Raw genomic sequence first — 18960 nt, forward strand, 5'->3', positions numbered from 1 at the left:
TTAAAAAGTGATTTAGACAACAATGTCATTATCAATATCTTTACATTGTAAGTTAAAATTAATACATTATATAGGTAGCCTACAGTATAGGTAAAAAGTACAAGTGTTTGTGTTTAGTTTATTATAAGAGAGAAAGATGTTTTTAAGTCTCTGTGTGTTCCCTTCTCAGGACGTTGTAACCTTTAGCTGTGAGCTTTGTTCAGGGTTAGTTTTGTTTCTTTCCTTTTTTATTTCATACGAGTTTTGTTAAGTTGCTACTGCTGTAAAAACCCCATTTCCTGATATGGATGTTTCACATTAAAAGCACTTCAACTTCAGATAGGCCAGGGACTTTTATTTCAAAGAACTTGTCGGAAATAGAATGTGTTTGTCATCGAACGAACACAGCTTTAGCGGAGGTGCACTTATTAGCGGTGATTCTCGATGACGCCGTGTCGGAAGTCAACTGTGTTTACAACCGCTCACTTTATCACGAGTCACCGTGACAGGGAGGCATCAGTTTAAACACACCTTCAGCTGTAATGAAGATGCTAATCCGTGCTGCGGTCGGGACCCTGAGTCAAGCCGTTTCAGCCTGCAGCGGAGCACTGTGGTCTGAGCGTGCAGGACCAGCTGACTCTGCTCATGAAGTCAGCAAGCACAGGAGCTCAATTTACGTTGTTTTCTGTCACAAATCCCTCTTTTTCTAACCCTCGTCAGCATCGATTACTTCCTGTCCCTGCATTGATGCATTAATCGTCTAGTCTGCATCGCGATGCATCGATTAAATGACTAATTTCAACAGCCCTACTTCAGAGAACATTTGTTTGAAGTTATATTATCAAGAGAATCCACAACTTGTTACGATCTGTGATATTTTGCTGTGTCAGTGGCCATTTATTTGTTTCTCACTTTAGACCATAAAGCAGAATGACAAGGAGCACTACAGGCGTCTGCTGGAGATGGTAACAGAGAAATACAGCAAAAGCCAACCTCTACCTTTTAACCAGACAAAACCACAAGAGTGAGTGATGCCCATATAATTCATTTCATCACGCTTTGTTTGAGCAGTCCTCTTTAATACATTTCTCTTTTCTCGTGTTTCTCCCAGTGCAACACTGTTACAGAGTGATCCCATTACTAGTGCTCCAGGAAAAGTTATTAATCCAGGGCCCAGGAACACGGGATACACAAGTAAGATGGCAGTAAACATAATAAAGACACTTCTGAGTATCTGAAAGGGTTGTTTTCAGTGATGCTCTTTTTTCAGACTTGCAGTTTGTTACTTACTTGGTCAGGTGGTTATTTTCAAATAAATGAATTGTAATGTATCATCTTCTTTTTGCACAGCTACCCCAAGTGTGTTTTCATGGAGGAATGCACCTGCAATAAAAGACAGGTAAGTGTAGTATGTCTGTATACATATGTGTGTATTTGTTTTGTTTATGTCGATCATTTTTGTTTATAATACAACCCCTTTGTTTCTTCATCTCCAGGCGCAGTAGTTTGACCTTTAGTAAAACCTTCAGTCGAGCCTTTGAGGACGCACAGCCTGTAAGATATACAAAGGTATTAATTTCTCTTGTTTATCATTACAAGGTTCTCATAAAGTTATAATTCTGATCTGAAACTCATACATATCATATCTATAACATTGACCCCTGTTGCAGCAGAAACCATCATCAGAGCTGGACCTTTCTACAGAAGTCGCTACCCGCCTCAATCTAGTGGACAGAGAAACTCCTGCAGCCAGCGTTCCCGAGACGCACACATCACACATATCACATGCAAGGCACACTGATGAGGACATACCTCGCCTGACAAAGGTGAGATGGTCGGGAGTTCGGTGTACTCATTGTACTGAAGAAAGCGTAGATGCAGTTCATTTTATTTTGTGTGTGTATCGTCTTTCTGTGTAGGAAATGGCAGCCGAGGTGAGCCGTGCTCTTGCTCAGAGTGATCCAAACCTTGTTTTAAGTGCGGCTTTCAAACTACGCATAACACAGAGAGACTTGGCCACGCTGCAGGAAGGCGGCTGGCTGAACGATGAGGTATGGGTGTGAAGACAGTTTTTAGCATTTCTTTAGAAGCAAATTTAGACGCGCAGAGACCGTATTTAATTTCTTTTTTGTCATTAATGTCAATGAAATACAATTTACTACAGACATGTGGTCAACAAAGATACAGATTTATCCAAAACATTTATTCAAATTATGTCAAGTTTCTCTTCTTCTAGTACTGCACTAGTGCAGGTGTTTCTTAACATCTGTCTGTGGTGTTGAAGCTTGAAACAGTGAACGGTGTGTGGGTTTTTGAAATACCAGAGAAGTTTTGTTTTGTGGTAGTAGCAGCTATTGCATCCAGTCACCATGGTAACAGAGATTGTAGCATGGCCTGTATTCTAATATTAGCAACACAAAATGTGTTTTATACCACTGAGATGCTCGGCATGCTCACGTGAACATCCTTCTTACTATTGGGCTTGTATGCTAATGATTTAGTTGCTGTTTATAGTGTAATAACAGGCAGTACTTCATCTTAATTATAATTATGATTAAATATTAAGTTTATTATATATTTTTCTAATTATTTAAGGTTGAATTCCCTCCATTTCCATAATGAAAGCCAAAAACAACAGAGACAACAACTTACTTTAAATCCTGTTTTTATTGTTCTTCTGTTTCCTCTGAATAAAAGGTGATCAATTTCTACTTCTCCCTGGTCATGGAACGGCGCGCTGAAGAAGCTGCCGGATTAAAAGTCTACACCTTCAGCACCTTCTTCTTCCCAAAGCTGCGTGGTGGAGGAGGCGGGCAGGCTGGTGGACACGCTGCAGTGAAGCGCTGGACCAAAGCGGTCGACCTCTTCCTCTATGACCTCATCTTGGTCCCTCTGCACCTGGGCGTCCACTGGGCTTTAGCTGTGAGTCACAACCACAATGAATATGCACTCGTTTATGTACCCTTAAATTGGATATTTTTGACATGCAGGGCTTTTTGATAAACAATGCCTTGAGCAGTTTTTGCCCAAAATGTGTGTTTTTAAAAGAAATAACTTTCTTTGTCATTTTATGGTTCTAAAATTCACACGTCATATAATCATGATTACATCCACTAAACATGATAAGCTCCAATGGGGTTAAATTATACTGCATGTTTGAACATGTTTCCTTTTCTCTCTCTCTCTCTCTCTCTCATTCAAGGTGATTGATTTGAAGTCAAAGACAGTGAAGTCTTATGACTCGATGGGCCAGAGACACGATGACATCTGTAGTCTTTTACTGTGAGTCTTCATCAGCCTGGTTAACTTAACATTTTAAAAGCCTTTTCCATATATTGCACTAACTTCCTGCATATTAAACAGCGTTGTTGTGCTCATGTTCCAGACTCTATCTTAAAGAGGAACACAGAGCAAAGAAAGGCAGAGAGCTGGACAGCGCCAAATGGACTGTTGACAGCTTGAGGGCCACTGTAAGTTAAGCTGAGATAAGTGATGGCTAAGCTGGTCATTTCTTTACTCTTCTGTTGTGTCATGTTTTTTTCTGCTTTTCTTACCCCCCGAAGGAGATTCCTCAGCAGAGAAATGGCAGTGACTGTGGTGTTTTTGCCTGTAAATATGCTGACTATATCTCCAGAGGAAGACCTTTCAACTTTAAACAGGTATTTCCTTTTATTCACCGTCATGAAGTAAAACTTTTTAATGCGTTTCTTACCACTTTAACATGGATTGTAACGTTAAACTCTTTTTTTGACAGTGCCACATGCCTCTCTTCAGGAAGTTAATGATTTGGGAAATCATCAATCAGAAGCTGCTGTAGATGTTCACAGCAAAGACTTTCACAGTGGGAGTGACACATGTATACATTTGTCATGGTGAAGACACAGAAATGAATGGGCCAAAGAACTGGACTCAAATCTGATCCAGTCTAGCTGCTCTGGTGTGGAAAAATCAAGCACTAGTCTTAAGAGTTTCCTGTCAGGAACGCATTCACATTTTGTAATCTCTGAGTTGTAATTAGAGACATTATCAAGATGTAAGAACTTTATGTCTTAAAGCATTGGCACTACTGACTGAGAGGCTTTTTTATTGACCTTTTGATTGTTATTTTCTCTGTTTGAAGTTCCGCCTTAAGTGCCTTCAGCTGTCTGACAAGTAGCCTGAATTAGAGCAAGCTGTTGTATTTTGGGGGAATTATTTACAACTCAAAGTCAAGTCTGAGAGGCTTTGATTCAGAATTCAAAGAATAAGATAGTCACAGGGATGTTTGTCCTTTTTTAATTTGGCTCATCTCAAACAACGACAATTAAAATACCTCTCTTTCAGTCCCTTTAGAGAACAAAAATGCATGGTTGAGTGTTTGTGATTTGCCTGTTTTGATATTATTTATGACTTGACTGGATGAGAAAATGGTATTGAAGTGTATGAATTAGTGGTTTGTCCTCCATGAGCGGAACATTAATAAATGTATCTCCATATGTAACATAAGGCGCTGTTAGGTCTGTGAATCTTTTTCTTTCTGATGAGCATATTGCATTACACTAACTTATAGTATAGTATACTGCATAGCAAACTACTGTACAAATATGCATGTTTGAGTTCATGCTTTGAAAATGTGATTTATTTTTTTTGTCCCTCCAATGTAATAAAATATTTCTTTTTTTTTCAGCTCGAGCTTTGTGTATTTAATGACTCATGCAGTTCTTGCTAGATATCATACTACTTAAGGTAAAACTTATTCAAACAAAGTGTTTAACAAAGAAAACACAGAGAATACGTCTTATTGGAATAATTAAAACATGATGCATAGGGCTTCCTTATATTGCACCCAGTGTGTACTGTGTTGTAAAAGTGAAAGCAAAGACATACAAACACAAATCTTGAGTTTGATGATTTACGCTGTCGCAAATACATTTTGTGAATCACTGCTCATCAGAATCACTAGTGTCTATTAAGCGATTGGCAAAATACATCCCTGAAGGACTGTTAGACTGCAGTACTATACTTTTTATTTCAGACCCATGGGTCCATAGCATCATAAAAAAAGCACAAGAAATATAAATACAGGACATCAACAAAGTGACTATAGTTCACACACTTTTTCAGTAACTAAAATACAAAGAAACATTTGCACCAGTGTTTCCAGAAACAAGGGAAGCACCTTGTGACCCATAGTGTTGGCCGAGTAAGAGACATGGTTTCATTTTTAATCAATACATCGACAGTTAAATGTATTTACATTTTCTCAATGAAGCATAAACTGTGGAGACAACGTTGGTAACAAACAATTGACTCGCACTCCTCCATCTTGGTCATTTGCGAAATATTCTAAATGAATCATTCTATGTCACCTGTAACTATTTCATTTTATCTTGCATTACAAGAGAGCAGTATGCAGTAGGTACTAAAGACTGTGATAGGTACCAAAGACTGTGATAGGTACTAAAGACTGTGATAGGTACCAAAGACTGTGATAGGTACCAAAGACTGTGATAGGTACTAAAGACTGATAGGTACCAAAGACTGTGATAGGTACTAAAGACTGTGATAGGTACCAAAGACTGTGATAGGTACTAAAGACTGTGATAGGTACCAAAGACTGTGATAGGTACTAAAGACTGATAGGTACCAAAGACTGTGATAGGTACTAAAGACTGTGATAGGTACCAAAGACTGTGATAGGTACTAAAGACTGTGATAGGTACCAAAGACTGTGATAGGTACTAAAGACTGATAGGTACCAAAGACTGTGATAGGTACTAAAGACTGTGATAGGTACCAAAGACTGTGATAGGTACTAAAGACTGTGATAGGTACTAAAGACTGTGATAGGTACCAAAGACTGTGATAGGTACTAAAGACTGTGATAGGTACCAAAGACTGTGATAGGTACTAAAGACTGATAGGTACTAAAGACTGTGATAGGTACTAAAGACTGTGATAGGTACTAAAGACTGTGATAGGTACCAAAGACTGTGATAGGTACCAAAGACTGTGATAGGTACTAAAGACTGATAGGTACCAAAGACTGTGATAGGTACTAAAGACTGTGATAGGTACCAAAGACTGTGATAGGTACTAAAGACTGTGATAGGTACCAAAGACTGTGATAGGTACTAAAGACTGATAGGTACTAAAGACTGTGATAGGTACTAAAGACTGTGATAGGTACTAAAGACTGTGATAGGTACCAAAGACTGTGATAGGTACTAAAGACTGATAGGTACCAAAGACTGTGATAGGTACTAAAGACTGTGATAGGTACCAAAGACTGTGATAGGTACTAAAGACTGTGATAGGTACTAAAGACTGTGATAGGTACTAAAGACTGATAGGTACCAAAGACTGTGATAGGTACTAAAGACTGTGATAGGTACTAAAGACTGTGATAGGTACCAAAGACTGTGATAGGTACCAAAGACTGTGATAGGTACTAAAGACTGTGATAGGTACCAAAGACTGTGATAGGTACCAAAGACTGTGATAGGTACTAAAGACTGTGATAGGTACCAAAGACTGTGATAGGTACCAAAGACTGTGATAGGTACCAAAGACTGTGATAGGTACTAAAGACTGATAGGTACCAAAGACTGTGATAGGTACTAAAGACTGTGATAGGTACCAAAGACTGTGATAGGTACTAAAGACTGTGATAGGTACTAAAGACTGTGATAGGTACTAAAGACTGTGATAGGTACGGGGGAAACATTGAAACATGTACTTTTTGATGGAATCATTCAATATGTTTTTAATACACTACTGTAAACGTAAAAATACGTTTCCTGCTTTTAGTTATCAGTTTGCACCATATACTGTTATTATTAGTTTTGCACCATAGACTGTAAATATGATGTTTTGACATAATGTTTTGACATAATGCCGTTACTGCGGAAGTCTCGCGAGAAGACGACAACGGACGGCGTCGGCGGGGGCAAAAGAAGAACGTTAATCCCGTTAGCCCGCGTTAGCCTGCGTTAGCTCTTGCAGATCAAACCGGTTCGCGTTGCATTCAATCCGCCATTAGAGCCAGGGCCAAACGCTTTGTGTTGTTGTCTCTCTCTCTTTTTTAAATTACAAATCTGCCGTCTCGTTACAGTAATATGAGCGACAACGAGAAAGATTTCAAGGAGGAGAGGGTGAGTGGTGATTGTTAAAGATCAGGAAGTTAAAAGGTTGGAAACGTGTTAGGCTACATGAGATTAGCTAGCTAGCTAGGCTGCAGTCACGTATGTGCACATGTGTAGAAGTCGCCTTAAAACTTAAATAAGAATACTATTTATAATGCAGATAGCAACGCTGGTGACTAAACATTTATTTTCTAGTGATTCATTATTAAATTGTAAACTATAATGGCAGTTTAATACCATATATTTTCCGGCCTTTAGAAGCTTTTCAGGCGGGAGTTAATGGCCCCAGCGTCGCCATGCTGCTTTTACTCCACTGCTAATGTGTTACAATAACATATATTAAGCATTGTTATGATAGAAACTTAGACATTATACCATTACTTATCTCTATAAAAGGCGTATTTTAACATATGACCAATCATAACTTTGTGAAGCTAACATACAAACGTGTATTAAAGCTGATCAATGTTGATTTTTTTTCCTGGTTTTCTTTTTTTTGCTGTTTTTTCTTTGTATATCTTTTTTGGTTTTTTCTTTCACAGAAACCAACATGCCTTATCACCCTTGTTTGTTCTTTGTTAAGGTTGAGGTTGGAAGAAAGAAAAAGGCTGAAGACGTTTCAGATGTGAAGTTGTTAATGTTTGAAGCTGATGGTGTTGATGCATGCTAAATGTGTGGGATGCTGAAAAGAAGAATCCCCACTACTAGTGTTGTATTGGCAGATGATAAATGGGGGAAGAGGAGGAAAAAAGAAGTCATAATGTCAAAAGAAGAAAGAAGAAATGAAGGGTTGTATTGAAGTAATGAAGTAAAAGAAGTAATGAAGTTAAGATCAGAAGTTTACCAGGGTATGAGTAATTTCCTAACAGTCTGCTATGTTTCTCTATTTCATCCTGTTTCTTTCTCTTAAGCATGCACAATTATTTTCTCTCTTTTTTTGGAACATCACTGGTCAATCCCTCCATTCATTTGAGGGTTGTTTTTTTTTGTGCAATGATTTGATTTCAGCTAAATTGATATTTAATTAAATATTTTTGTTCCAATGTTTCCATATTCATTTAATCAGATTTCTTACCATTTAGTGTCTAATCTGTTAATGGCCAAAAAAAAAAAAAATGTGGTGAACTCCTTCTGAAAGGAGCATGTAGCGGGAAAGCGCTTTCACCTCCTGGCCCTTTTAGTTTTGTTTTTTTTGTTGTTGTTTTGGCACACTGTTGAGCTTTTAGAGTGTCGCTCATATCGGTGCCTTGTTTGTCAGGATTCGCGGCATGGCTCGAGGAGTGCGTCCCCTCAGGGCTCTGCCAAATCCACCAGCCGCTCTCCAGCGCGCTCCAAAGGCTCTCGACGGTCCAGGTCCAGATCTCGTTCTCGGTCCAGATCCAAGTCCAGGTAAGATGGTTTTTGTTATTCGTGTGCATATGAGAGAAAGTGTATCACGGTGTTCTCCCAGGTGTAGCACTGCATTAAAGTTTGTTTGTGACTCTTTTCTTGAGTGCATGTAACATAAGTTAGATACTCAGACTAATGTTTTTTATTTTTTGTTTTTTATCTCTTCCCAGGTCCCGGTCCCATCGAAGCTCCCGCAGGCACTACTCCCGCTCTCGTTCCCGTTCCCACAGACGCCGTTCCAGGAGCCGATCTCGTAGCTGGGAGTACAGGCGGCGTAGGAGCCACAGCCATTCTCCCATGTCAAATCGTCGCAGACACATCGGCAACAGGGTATACATTTTATCCTTCTTTTACATGTTTTGGGTTACCATGGGGCTTTTAAAGTCACTGAATGTGAAATTGAACAAAAGGATTTCCTTTTTTTTAAATATCTTGATCTAAAGAACCTTCATGGACTTGAGTTAAAATACACATATACAACAAATGTTGAGTTTTTAGCCACGCACAAAAACAAATCATTGGACATGTTTTATTTAAAGAATATTGTCAATAATTGTGAAGACCTCAAATTACCTCAACTATTTTTTTTTTTTTTTAATATTGCAGAATTAAATTGCAAAACAACCTCACCATATAAAAAGTGTAGCTCGTACATCAACATAATAAAACCTGATAAATACAATGTCTGTGCATTTATTTTATACATCTGATTTCACATTTTACTGATTTAAAAACTTTATTTGCAGGATTTGCTGTAAACATCATTGGTTTTAACTCCTCTTCTCTTCCCTCTCCTAGGCCAACCCAGACCCCAACAACTGTATTGGTGTGTTTGGACTGAGTCTGTACACAACAGAGAGGGATCTGAGGGAGGTTTTCTCTAAATACGGCCCTTTAGCTGAGGTCAACATCGTGTATGACCAGCAGTCAAGGCGCTCAAGGGGCTTTGCTTTTGTCTACTTTGAGAACTGTGAAGACTCTAAGGAGGTAAGGAGGATTAGACCGTTCATACTATTCTACCAATTACACAGAATAGTTTATACATACAAACAATCTGAGTTGATCAAGAATGTCTTCTCATTTTATTTTTTTTTGTCGTGGGGGTTTAGGCCAAAGAGCGTGCGAATGGGATGGAACTTGATGGTCGCCGGATCCGTGTTGATTTCTCAATTACAAAACGTGCCCATACTCCCACTCCTGGAATCTACATGGGGCGTCCAACCTAGTGAGTGCCTGATCAGGTGATGCCTTTTTATCTAAAGCTACTGTGTGTGGCATGTTCCTCAAACTGTATTCTGTCTGTGTTAACAGTGGTGGTGGAGGTGGCAGCAGCAGCGGGGGTGGTGGTGGTAGTAGTAGTGGCGGCGGCGGCGGCGGTGGTGGTGGTGGAGGAGGAGGAGGAGGCGGCAGCAGTGGTGGTTCATCCCGTCGCACCTCCAGGGACTACGACAGGGGCTATGACAGAGGTTACGACCGAGGTTACGACCGGGACTATGATCGCTATGAAGAACGAGATTACAGATCATACAGGTTTGTTCCTCTTTTTTTTTTTTTTTTTTTTCTTTTTTTTTTCTCAGGAGTAACTGACCATTAAGGAGCAGAGATTATGGATATATTGTCAGAACAATGTTGGATACTGTTTGAGGTTAACAAATCGAGTTTCTTACAGGACTCATTTAACGTCATTGCTTTTAAGATCAAGTGTTTTAAAATGATTTGACTTCTGAGTGTAGCTCATTAGACCTTTAAAAGCATCAGCAAGTGTTTATTCATTTTTCTTCCTTACAGACGCAGATCTCCATCTCCTTATTACAGCCGAGGGTACCGTTCAAGATCACGCTCAAGAACCTACTCACCACGTATGTCCTAACTATGTTTCTGTCAATAGACGGCAGGCTTTAGAATGAGGATTTCATTATAGTAATTACCATCAAGCTCACACTTACTGGAACATTTAAGATGATCCATTTAAAAAACAAAAACAAATAGAGTTCTTTATTAATCGATCCTTACGGGGAATTGGGATTGTACGGTGAATGGGCCAAAGAACTGGACACGGTTTATAACATTAAACATACATAGTCTCAATTCAGACATAAAATATAATATTTACACGTTATATAACATGTAATCATCAGAAGTCATCATCCAAAGGTGTGAATATAAGGTGCTCATTCCTTTTAAATATATATCATCTTTATCTCTTCCTCTTTTTTTTTTTATTTTGTCTTCAGGTCACTACTGAGAAGAGAGGAAGGAAGAGTCGATGACACGTTCGGTGTTATGGCTTGGATGCTTGTCTTTTCGTCCTTTTATTTTTCCAGATTGAGTATACGTAGAAGTATTGCATTGTTTATGTATGAAAGATTTGAAAATCGTCCTGAAACTGAAGTCTATAGGAGCACCGTTATGTCCCTGAGTGAATTTGTCACAACCAAAATTGCAGTAAGAATCACAAACTTTAATCCAACCAAAGGGCTGGCTTGTTTAAGCTTGGCTCTGCAAATTAGTTTTTACATGTGCAGGAGGTTCTGTGGGTGTTGAATTACAGTTTCTTATCTTACTGTTTTTATGTAGTTAGTTTGGATTCCGGATGTTTTTAATTTAATTTTTTTTTCCAGGTGGAAAATACTTTTTTGGTTTTGTGTAAATACAGATCGACTTTGGTCATGTGCTCTGTTATAGGACTTTGTAAAGGTCGTGTTGCATTATGGTTTTAAAGGCAGGAATGCTGTAGGTATTGTAACATAAAGTCACATCAAACAACTGAAACTATTGTTCTGATTATATCTTTGTTTCTGTTATTGTTGTTGCTGTGTTTCTTTTGCCATGAAAGAAATAAAGAAATTACCGCTTGGACTTGATGCATTGACTGTTTCCTCTTATAATCCTCATTTTACTGTCTTTAATTTGCATTTCATTTATAATGTCTACATTTCTATAGTAAAACTATTTCTGCATTTCTTAAAGTCTAATGCATTTTCTTTTATATTCTAAAATCCTAAGAAGAGACAGGGGTTGTAAATTAGCCACGGCTAGAAACCTGTATGCATGGCGTGTAGTTTGTATTTTACATATGAAGAAATGTTCATTGCTTGTGTTCCTGTTAAATAAACAAAACAAAAAGCAAGAACATCAGTAAATCTCAGTATTTTGCATTCATAAACACTTAATTGTTTAATAGACTGTGCATGTTTGGGTATTTTCAAAACACAGAATGAATTGACTGATAAACAACATGAACGCAGCAGAGTTATGTTTTTGGAGAGATGGCCTGCTTGCTGCTCGTCTTCTGCATGAAATGCTGTTTATCTCATATTGGGCAACTTCTCCGAGCCTTTGTGGTATGTTCTCTGGAGCATGTGTAGTGTTTCTTTTATATTTGTAGAGGTAACAAACGACACTACTCAAACACAGACTGTTTACATTAAGCCTGCGTATCTGAGTCCTTTAACTGTTCTGAAGATTTGAAAAAAGTTTGCATAACTGATCAACTCCAAATCAAGAAGATAAAGTGAGTTTGTACTACCTCTAAAACAAAGATTTACTTTCATCGACATATATATATAATATATTTTAAAACAATATTTCATAGAATTGTAATTTGGACTGATATTCTCAGATATAGTTGGTTTGATTCAGCTCATGGTGAAAAATCACGACCCCTGGCGGTGGTTATCCACTGAAAGGCAGGCAGAAAAAAAAACACATTTTTAAATAATACATATATAATCTTCTCTAACTATCATTTCCATTAGAAATAACAATTAATATATATTTTAATTGATGCAATAAAATGAATTAATGGAGTCTTTTCGAAGGCATGGTCTGACGTAACGTTCCATCTCTCTCTGACCAATCACAGGCCCCCTTCGCGTCAAAACACTTCCGGTTTGCTCCCAAACTTGCCTTTCCGCCGGAGCGGCTGGTGTGAGCAGATAGCCGAGTGAACACCACGTAGACCATAGGCTTAAATAACCAAGAAAGGTACTTAAAATACACACATTTATCCGCTTTAATATCCTTAAGGTTGTTTCTGATGACTTTGAGATGTAGAAAGTTGTACCTGAGTGGTAATAATCGTGGCTATCAGGCAGCTAGGAACGTTAGCATGTTGTGTTTGAATGAGCATGTCAGTGTGTCTTACTAAACACGTTTTCCGTGGGGCTAGCTCATCATGATGGAGCTGTTTAGTGTCACAGGACTGAGGCGTCACCACAGAGGAGCTTTAGGACGGTGTGTTGACACTTTGATCACAGTGTAATAAACTTATTTTGTCTCCTAAAGATGCCCCCGAAAAAGGCAGAAGCCCCGAAACAGGCTCCTTTAATTGGACGATTTGGGACCTCTCTGAAAATTGGAATCGTGGGATTACCTAATGTCGGGTATGTGCATGATTTAAGTTTATATTTAGAGAGTTTTTTTTTCATGCAAGTGAATGATTTAAGGATTTGTTGTTGCACTGCTGCTGCTGACACTCTCTCCTCATCCTGCAGGAAATCCACCTTCTTCAACGTGTTGACCAAAAGTCAAGCTGCTGCAGAGAACTTCCCCTTCTGCACCATCGACCCAAATGAAAGTAGGGTCCCTGTGCCCGATGAGCGCTTTGATTTCCTCTGCCAGTACCACAAACCAGCCAGGTGTGTGTGTTGACAGCGTCCCTGACATCTTGTGGTTCTTTAGATACGATGGATGTCCGTCTTACTGACTGATTGTCCGGCTGTTTTGTCTCTTGTAGCAAAGTTCCTGCTTTTCTGAACGTTGTGGACATTGCCGGTCTGGTGAAGGGAGCTCACTCAGGACAGGGACTTGGAAACGCCTTTCTCTCTCACATCAGTGCTTGCGATGCCATCTTCCACATGACTCGTGAGTTGTCAATACTGCTGCTCGCAGCTGCTGAGTAACAACAGCTGAGTGAGTGGAGAGGACAGGTGTTAGGAGACCAACACTAAACGTTCAAAAGGGGAGCGCGGCCAGAATAACAAGGCTTTCCCATAAAAAATAAACTGTATAATATAAGATTATTAAGCACAGGAAGGCAATTTTTATAAGGCTTGATTTGTGTCAGATCTTTACATTTTTATTTGGACATTTTAAAATGATTATTATTATTTTTCTATTATTATTTTTTATTTTTTAAGATTTATTTTTGGGCTTTTTGTGCCTTTAATGGAGAATAGAATAGAATTACTTTATTGATCCCAAACTGGGAAATTGTGGCGTTACAGCAGCAGGTTATCCAAACACACAATATGAGTAAAAAAAAACACAATGTTAGCAAATTTAAACACAATATAATATTAAATACAAAGTAAATAAGCATTAAAATATCAAAACTAAGAATGAGAATATATACAACCAGGATTTACGCTCTAACCACTGCGCCACCAGCGCCCCTTTAATTATTATTTTAAAGAGAAAGTCTTGTATTGCTGTTCTTAGTTATTTATGTTGAGATTTTAAAATGAGATGACTCAGGTAAATAAATAGTTATTAGTAAAAATATGGTTACATTTCTTATGTGAGGAAGTAAATATTGTAATATAATATACAAGTATTATTCTTTAGGTGTAAGTTTTTTAAGAGTCAAAGCTTTAAGGATTTCTATGTTTACATTTTTGATGGGAAGAATGATCCTGTTACATTAATGCAGTGATTACAACACGTGTGAATACGTTGGACAATCAGACCACACAAGTCAATGCTCGTGTCTTTTAGGTGCATTTGATGATGAGGACATTATCCATGTGGAGGGCAATGTCGACCCCGTGAGGGACATTGAGATCATCCACGAGGAGCTGCGACTAAAGGACGAGGAGATGATCGCTCCGGTCCTCGACAAGCTGGAGAAAACGGCCGTGAGAGGAAGTGACAAGAAACTCAAACCTGAATATGTAAGTGAAATGGTTGTGTGTGTCCTTTTTCACACATGCACTCCTGAACATTTCTAGAACATTTGGAATCCTCTTGAGTAGCTTAATAATTACACACAAACCTCAGAGTGAGACGTTTCCCTGTCGAGCATTGAAGAGGGAGGGGGGTCCCCAGAACTTCCACTGAATACTACCTACTGTGTTCACACATCGGCTCACCACAAACTCATGTTGAAACTCTACAAGGCAGCTGGCACAAAAAAATCAGGATGAAGTCGGGGGCTGAAGTTTGGTCGTTTGTGTTCACACATGCAGCTCATCCTGAATCTTTGTGGTTAATTGTCAGGAGAGTCGGGGATGTGAACGGGGCTTTAGAGATCGTCGTATGTAAACAGTCTTTATTGATGACTTTCACTGCTGCTCATTGTTCCAGGATATCATGATGAAGGTGAAGAACTGGATAGTGGATGAAAAGAAACACATCAGATTTTACCATGACTGGAACGACAAAGAGGTAAAGATGTTTGTGATTCTATGTTGCATCCTTGTTTATTCAGCGTAGCATCTCGTATCCACCATCGCAATCAAGTGTCCTCCTGTAAGAACTTTTCCTTTAATCATATGTTTGTCAAATTTAGTTGATAATATTTTTTCCTTTGTGCAAATTTAAAATGAACAAACGATCCCAGTGATCGATGTGATATTGTGTTTTTAACTGGGTTGAGCTGGTTTTCCTGCTGGACAGAGTGCTAAGAGCTTAAGTGTTATTTTACATGATGTTTAGGGTTCCAGCCCCTAAGCTAGAACCCTATTGCGTTTGGGTGAATGTATTATAATTATTATTTGTCTTTTGCCGCGGCTCAAATTCCTGCGAGACTGAACGATGTAGAAACACTAAACTTGGCACAATCACTGTAAATGTTATGCATTAGCTCCCAATCTGCCTGGTGATGACTAAGGAAACTAAGGAAACCAAACTCTTGAAAGCCTGCATACCGCAAGTCGAGTCAGCTTGAAATTTGACACACTGGTCCAATTTATTTTGCGTTACAAAAAAGACTCTTGGACCATCAAAGTCTTCCAAAATCTTTGAACATTTTGAATTTTATGAAAAACACATTTTTGACATCTCCTCCTAAACCGTAACTGGAAATTCTTTCTTAACGTCAACTGAAATAAAGTGGAATTTTATATGCTGAACATAACAAGATTACATGGATTGGAATAAAAACTAAAGAAGAGTGAGTTGTCCCATTGAGGAGGCAGGAGTTGAACTCTAAAAGCTCACATAACTTGACATGTGCTGAGTTTCTGTGGAAGGGTGGAGAAATGGTGGATCATTGAGTGAGCAAATACTGAAATGCTGCAGGCTTTGTGATGAAGAAACTAGTGTGTGACTGTTCTCCTCTGTTGTTGTTTTTTTTAACTTGTTGAGGCATAAAAAGGGCTGGAACCTGCTTATTGCAGCTTTGCAGCATTTAAACTCATCTCGTTGAATTTTCTCCACAGATTGAGGTGTTGAACAAATACCTGTTTCTGACATCCAAGCCCATGATCTACCTGGTGAACCTCTCAGAGAAGGATTACATCAGGAAGAAGAACAAGTGGTAGGTTTGCTGGAACCTTCCAGTTTGATGCTGCTGTTTGAAAAATCAGAGTGTCTCACACCGCTTCCTGTTGTTGTTGTTGTTGTTGTTGTCAGGCTGGCGAAAATCAAAGAGTGGGTAGACGCTCATGACCCCGGTGCTTTGGTCATTCCCGTGAGTGGAGCTATCGAGTCCAAACTGCTGGACATGGAGGAGGAGGAGGAGCGGAACAAGTACTGCGAAGAACAGAAGACACAGAGGTGAGGCATTAAAGCAGACTGTAGCAGGAATATCTTACAAACCTTTAATTATCAGGATTTCATTTATTTATTTGAAATGCTCCATCATGACTGCTCTCTGTGCTTCTAGTGTTTTGACCAAAATTATAAAGGCTGGTTACGCAGCACTACAGCTGGAATACTTCTTCACAGCGGGACCAGACGAGGTGCGAGCGTGGTGCGTCAGGGTAAGTCCAGTGATCTGAAAACTCACCTCCTCCGGGTCTTTTGAAGAGGACCGACTCTTCACAGAGTATTCATACAACATGTCTAGTGGCAGTATAAAGGTTGAGCACGGTAATGTAATTTGTGCCATTTTCTCTTATGCTTCCACAGAAAGGGTCCAAGGCCCCCCAGGCTGCAGGAAAGATCCACACTGACTTTGAGAAAGGCTTCATCATGGCCGAGGTTATGAAGTACGTTGACTTCAAAGAGGAGGGCAGTGAGAATGCAGCCAAGGTGCGTGTCTGTAAAGAGTCTGATCGTATGCTTGAACTGTCCCAGCGCTGATTTTAGAAGCTCCGAGAAACTTCCTTTGACACAATTTAAAAGCGTCCTTATTTCATGTTCATTCCATCTTTCACAGGCGGCCGGGAAATACAGGCAACAGGGCAGGAACTACGTCGTGGAGGACGGGGACATTATCTTTTTCAAATTCAACACACCCAATGCCCCCAAGAAGAAGCCATGAGAGCGCAGAGTCATCACAGGGACAACTCAGAATACATTTTTGCTTCGGCCCCAAAGAGCTACACTGTCCGCTGGTTTTCATGTTTCTCTGGTTAATATCTACTCAACCGGCCTCCAGAGTCTATTGGAATGACACTAGATAATAAATGTACTTAGCATAAGAAAAACATACATTCCTTCTGAAGGTTTTTAAGCGATCATTATTTGCAGTTTGACTGGTAGTGCAAATTCAGTCGAGAAAGAAAAGGTGTATACATGCCTTTGGAAATAGATAACTGATTTTACTAGAAATAACCTGACAACACGCTGCACATCATTTTATCATACCGATGCAGTCCGTGTGTTTTCATATGAATCAGATCTGTTTTATTAGAGAGCGCCTTTTTCTAGATGTGTTCGATAGCTTTAGCCACACTGCATTAAGAGGCTACAGATTAATTTGTTGCTTTCTGTCATTCAGACTTCATTTGAATTCCTCAGTCAGTCCGTTTAAATTAGCTTCATGACCTCTGACATCAGGCTCTCTTCAAAGGGTTACTTATGACAGGTGTGCTCAATCTGTTTATTAGATCCCATGACATTAAAAAAACGTACTAACAGTTTTCCAATGAGTGAGAGTAATATAAGGCATGTGAGGTCTGCTACGTTAATAGTGGCATTACTTGAGTAAATTTGAGACTTGATTAGAATCTATTTCTCTCACTTCCTCAATGCCTTTCCTCAAATTAAAAGTTAAAATACCTGAGACTTATCCAATGATGCTATAAAACACTATAAAAGGATGTTTGACTGATAAGAGAAAATGAAAGCCATCACTCAGTGTACATCTTTAGGCCAATACTGCACTGTATTGTGAAATCCCTATTTTTAATTTAGAGAGAGCAGAGCAGGCGTCCCCGTCAATGCCTGAACTGAGAATGTTGTTTACTGCTTTTATTGGGTTTGTTTGAGCTGGTTAACATAATAAAAAAATCTGACTTTACAATATGAGCTTTCTCCTGCGTAACAAGACTCTGCTTCATCTCTGTAGCTCATCTGGACTGTACAGCTTCTTGCACCTCTCCTCTTTGCATTCTCAGTGTCTTTATTTTCAAGAGCACCAAACATCTTTCCAAACTGTGGACGAAGCCAGATGTCCTGTGAAACTAAAGGATCCACAATATATTGAAGGTCATCTTCATCATCTGTGCATGTGTCAATAAAAGGAGACAAACCTGTCCTTGCTTTGTATATTTCCTTTTTTTACCACAACATAAGAAAAGCAGAAGAAGCAGTAATATGTATAATATGATCATGGACTGTAGCGATATGTTTCTTCTTAAACAACCTGAGATATTTCAACAAGCTTTTTATAACAGTAACTTGGATTTGAATTTGAAATCAGCTTCTAAAGAGTTTTCTCTACAGATTAACAAAATGTAAATGTTGTGTTAAAGCCGTTAAGTGATGTAGACAAGGCCACTAAAGTTGACAATGTTTCCCCTGGTTAAATATTAAACTGATAACATTTTGAGTTGATTCTTTTCATCATCTTTGTCTGCCTCTAATCCACTCTGAGAGATTGGCTCGATAGCTGCAGTGGGGTTTTGAGAAGTACCTATAGGTTAATATGATATGATAAAGACTGCACAAACCAAATGTGCTTGGGGAAAGAACGAACACCTTTTCCACTTCATTGGGAACCAAAGTGAATGTTTTCTTACTTATAAAGAGGAAACTTGTGAATTGCTGTGAAGATTTTTAACCATTTGCGTTGCATTACAGTAGTTTTTTGTGTGGTAAAGGGAATATTATGCTCTTTTAAATTCAAGGTGGTAATGCTGTGGGGCCAAGACAAGTCAAGGCTCCCATAAGGCAGGGCTTTTTAGGGCCCCCCCCCCCACAGCATTGAGGGGGGTGGCAAGGACACGGCCCATCCTAAATTTCAGCATTCACACCACATTGTGTGTATCTTAAATCTACTCTATAGTTATTAAAGTAACAAAAAACAAATTTTATTGTTTGTTGCCTGTTTCAAACTGTAAACCCCCTTTTTTTTAAA

The 18960-nt window shown here is 39.0% G+C and overlaps 3 protein-coding genes across 5 annotated transcripts in view; all 3 read left to right on the top strand.

The window, feature by feature from the left end:
* Positions 1 to 4644, top strand: part of senp2 (SUMO specific peptidase 2) — an 8137-nt gene extending 3493 nt beyond the window's left edge. Inside the window, exons 7-17 of one of the 2 annotated variants that reach the window (XM_065966619.1) lie at positions 897 to 1003; positions 1091 to 1173; positions 1330 to 1378; positions 1476 to 1548; positions 1650 to 1805; positions 1899 to 2030; positions 2677 to 2901; positions 3182 to 3261; positions 3365 to 3449; positions 3543 to 3638; positions 3734 to 4644. In XM_065966619.1, the coding sequence (XP_065822691.1) occupies positions 897 to 1003; positions 1091 to 1173; positions 1330 to 1378; positions 1476 to 1548; positions 1650 to 1805; positions 1899 to 2030; positions 2677 to 2901; positions 3182 to 3261; positions 3365 to 3449; positions 3543 to 3638; positions 3734 to 3796 (1149 nt within the window). In that variant the 3' untranslated portion in view covers positions 3797 to 4644. The remainder of the gene's footprint in view (positions 1 to 896; positions 1004 to 1090; positions 1174 to 1329; positions 1379 to 1475; positions 1549 to 1649; positions 1806 to 1898; positions 2031 to 2676; positions 2902 to 3181; positions 3262 to 3364; positions 3450 to 3542; positions 3639 to 3733) is intronic. The other variant, XM_065966620.1, reaches the window with a different exon arrangement.
* Positions 4645 to 6946: 2302 nt separating this feature from the next.
* LOC109998308 (transformer-2 protein homolog alpha) lies at positions 6947 to 11351 on the top strand. 2 transcript variants are annotated; one of them, XM_065966373.1, is made up of 9 exons: positions 6947 to 7112; positions 7687 to 7728; positions 8362 to 8492; positions 8663 to 8822; positions 9291 to 9479; positions 9602 to 9717; positions 9804 to 10022; positions 10281 to 10351; positions 10727 to 11351. In XM_065966373.1, the coding sequence occupies exons 1-9, from the start codon at positions 7077 to 7079 to the stop codon at positions 10735 to 10737; spliced, it is 975 nt and encodes a 324-aa protein (XP_065822445.1). In that variant the 5' UTR covers positions 6947 to 7076; the 3' UTR covers positions 10738 to 11351. The 2 variants fall into 2 exon arrangements, with proteins under 2 accessions (XP_065822445.1, XP_020508756.1); XM_020653100.3 differs by lacking the exon at positions 7687 to 7728 and having other exon boundaries at positions 6949 to 7112.
* A 974-nt stretch (positions 11352 to 12325) lies between these two features.
* Positions 12326 to 18138, top strand: LOC109998307 (obg-like ATPase 1). Its single transcript, XM_020653099.3, has 11 exons — positions 12326 to 12479; positions 12780 to 12877; positions 12989 to 13132; positions 13231 to 13358; positions 14211 to 14386; positions 14799 to 14879; positions 15875 to 15972; positions 16068 to 16211; positions 16321 to 16417; positions 16566 to 16688; positions 16816 to 18138. Exons 2-11 carry the CDS (start codon positions 12780 to 12782, stop codon positions 16918 to 16920), a joined length of 1194 nt encoding a protein of 397 aa, XP_020508755.1. The 5' UTR covers positions 12326 to 12479; the 3' UTR covers positions 16921 to 18138.
* The last annotated feature ends 822 nt before the right edge of the window (positions 18139 to 18960 follow it).

The sequence above is a fragment of the Labrus bergylta genome, chromosome 18 (genome assembly GCF_963930695.1).
Source record: "Labrus bergylta chromosome 18, fLabBer1.1, whole genome shotgun sequence".
NCBI classification, from domain to species: domain Eukaryota; kingdom Metazoa; phylum Chordata; class Actinopteri; order Labriformes; family Labridae; genus Labrus; species Labrus bergylta.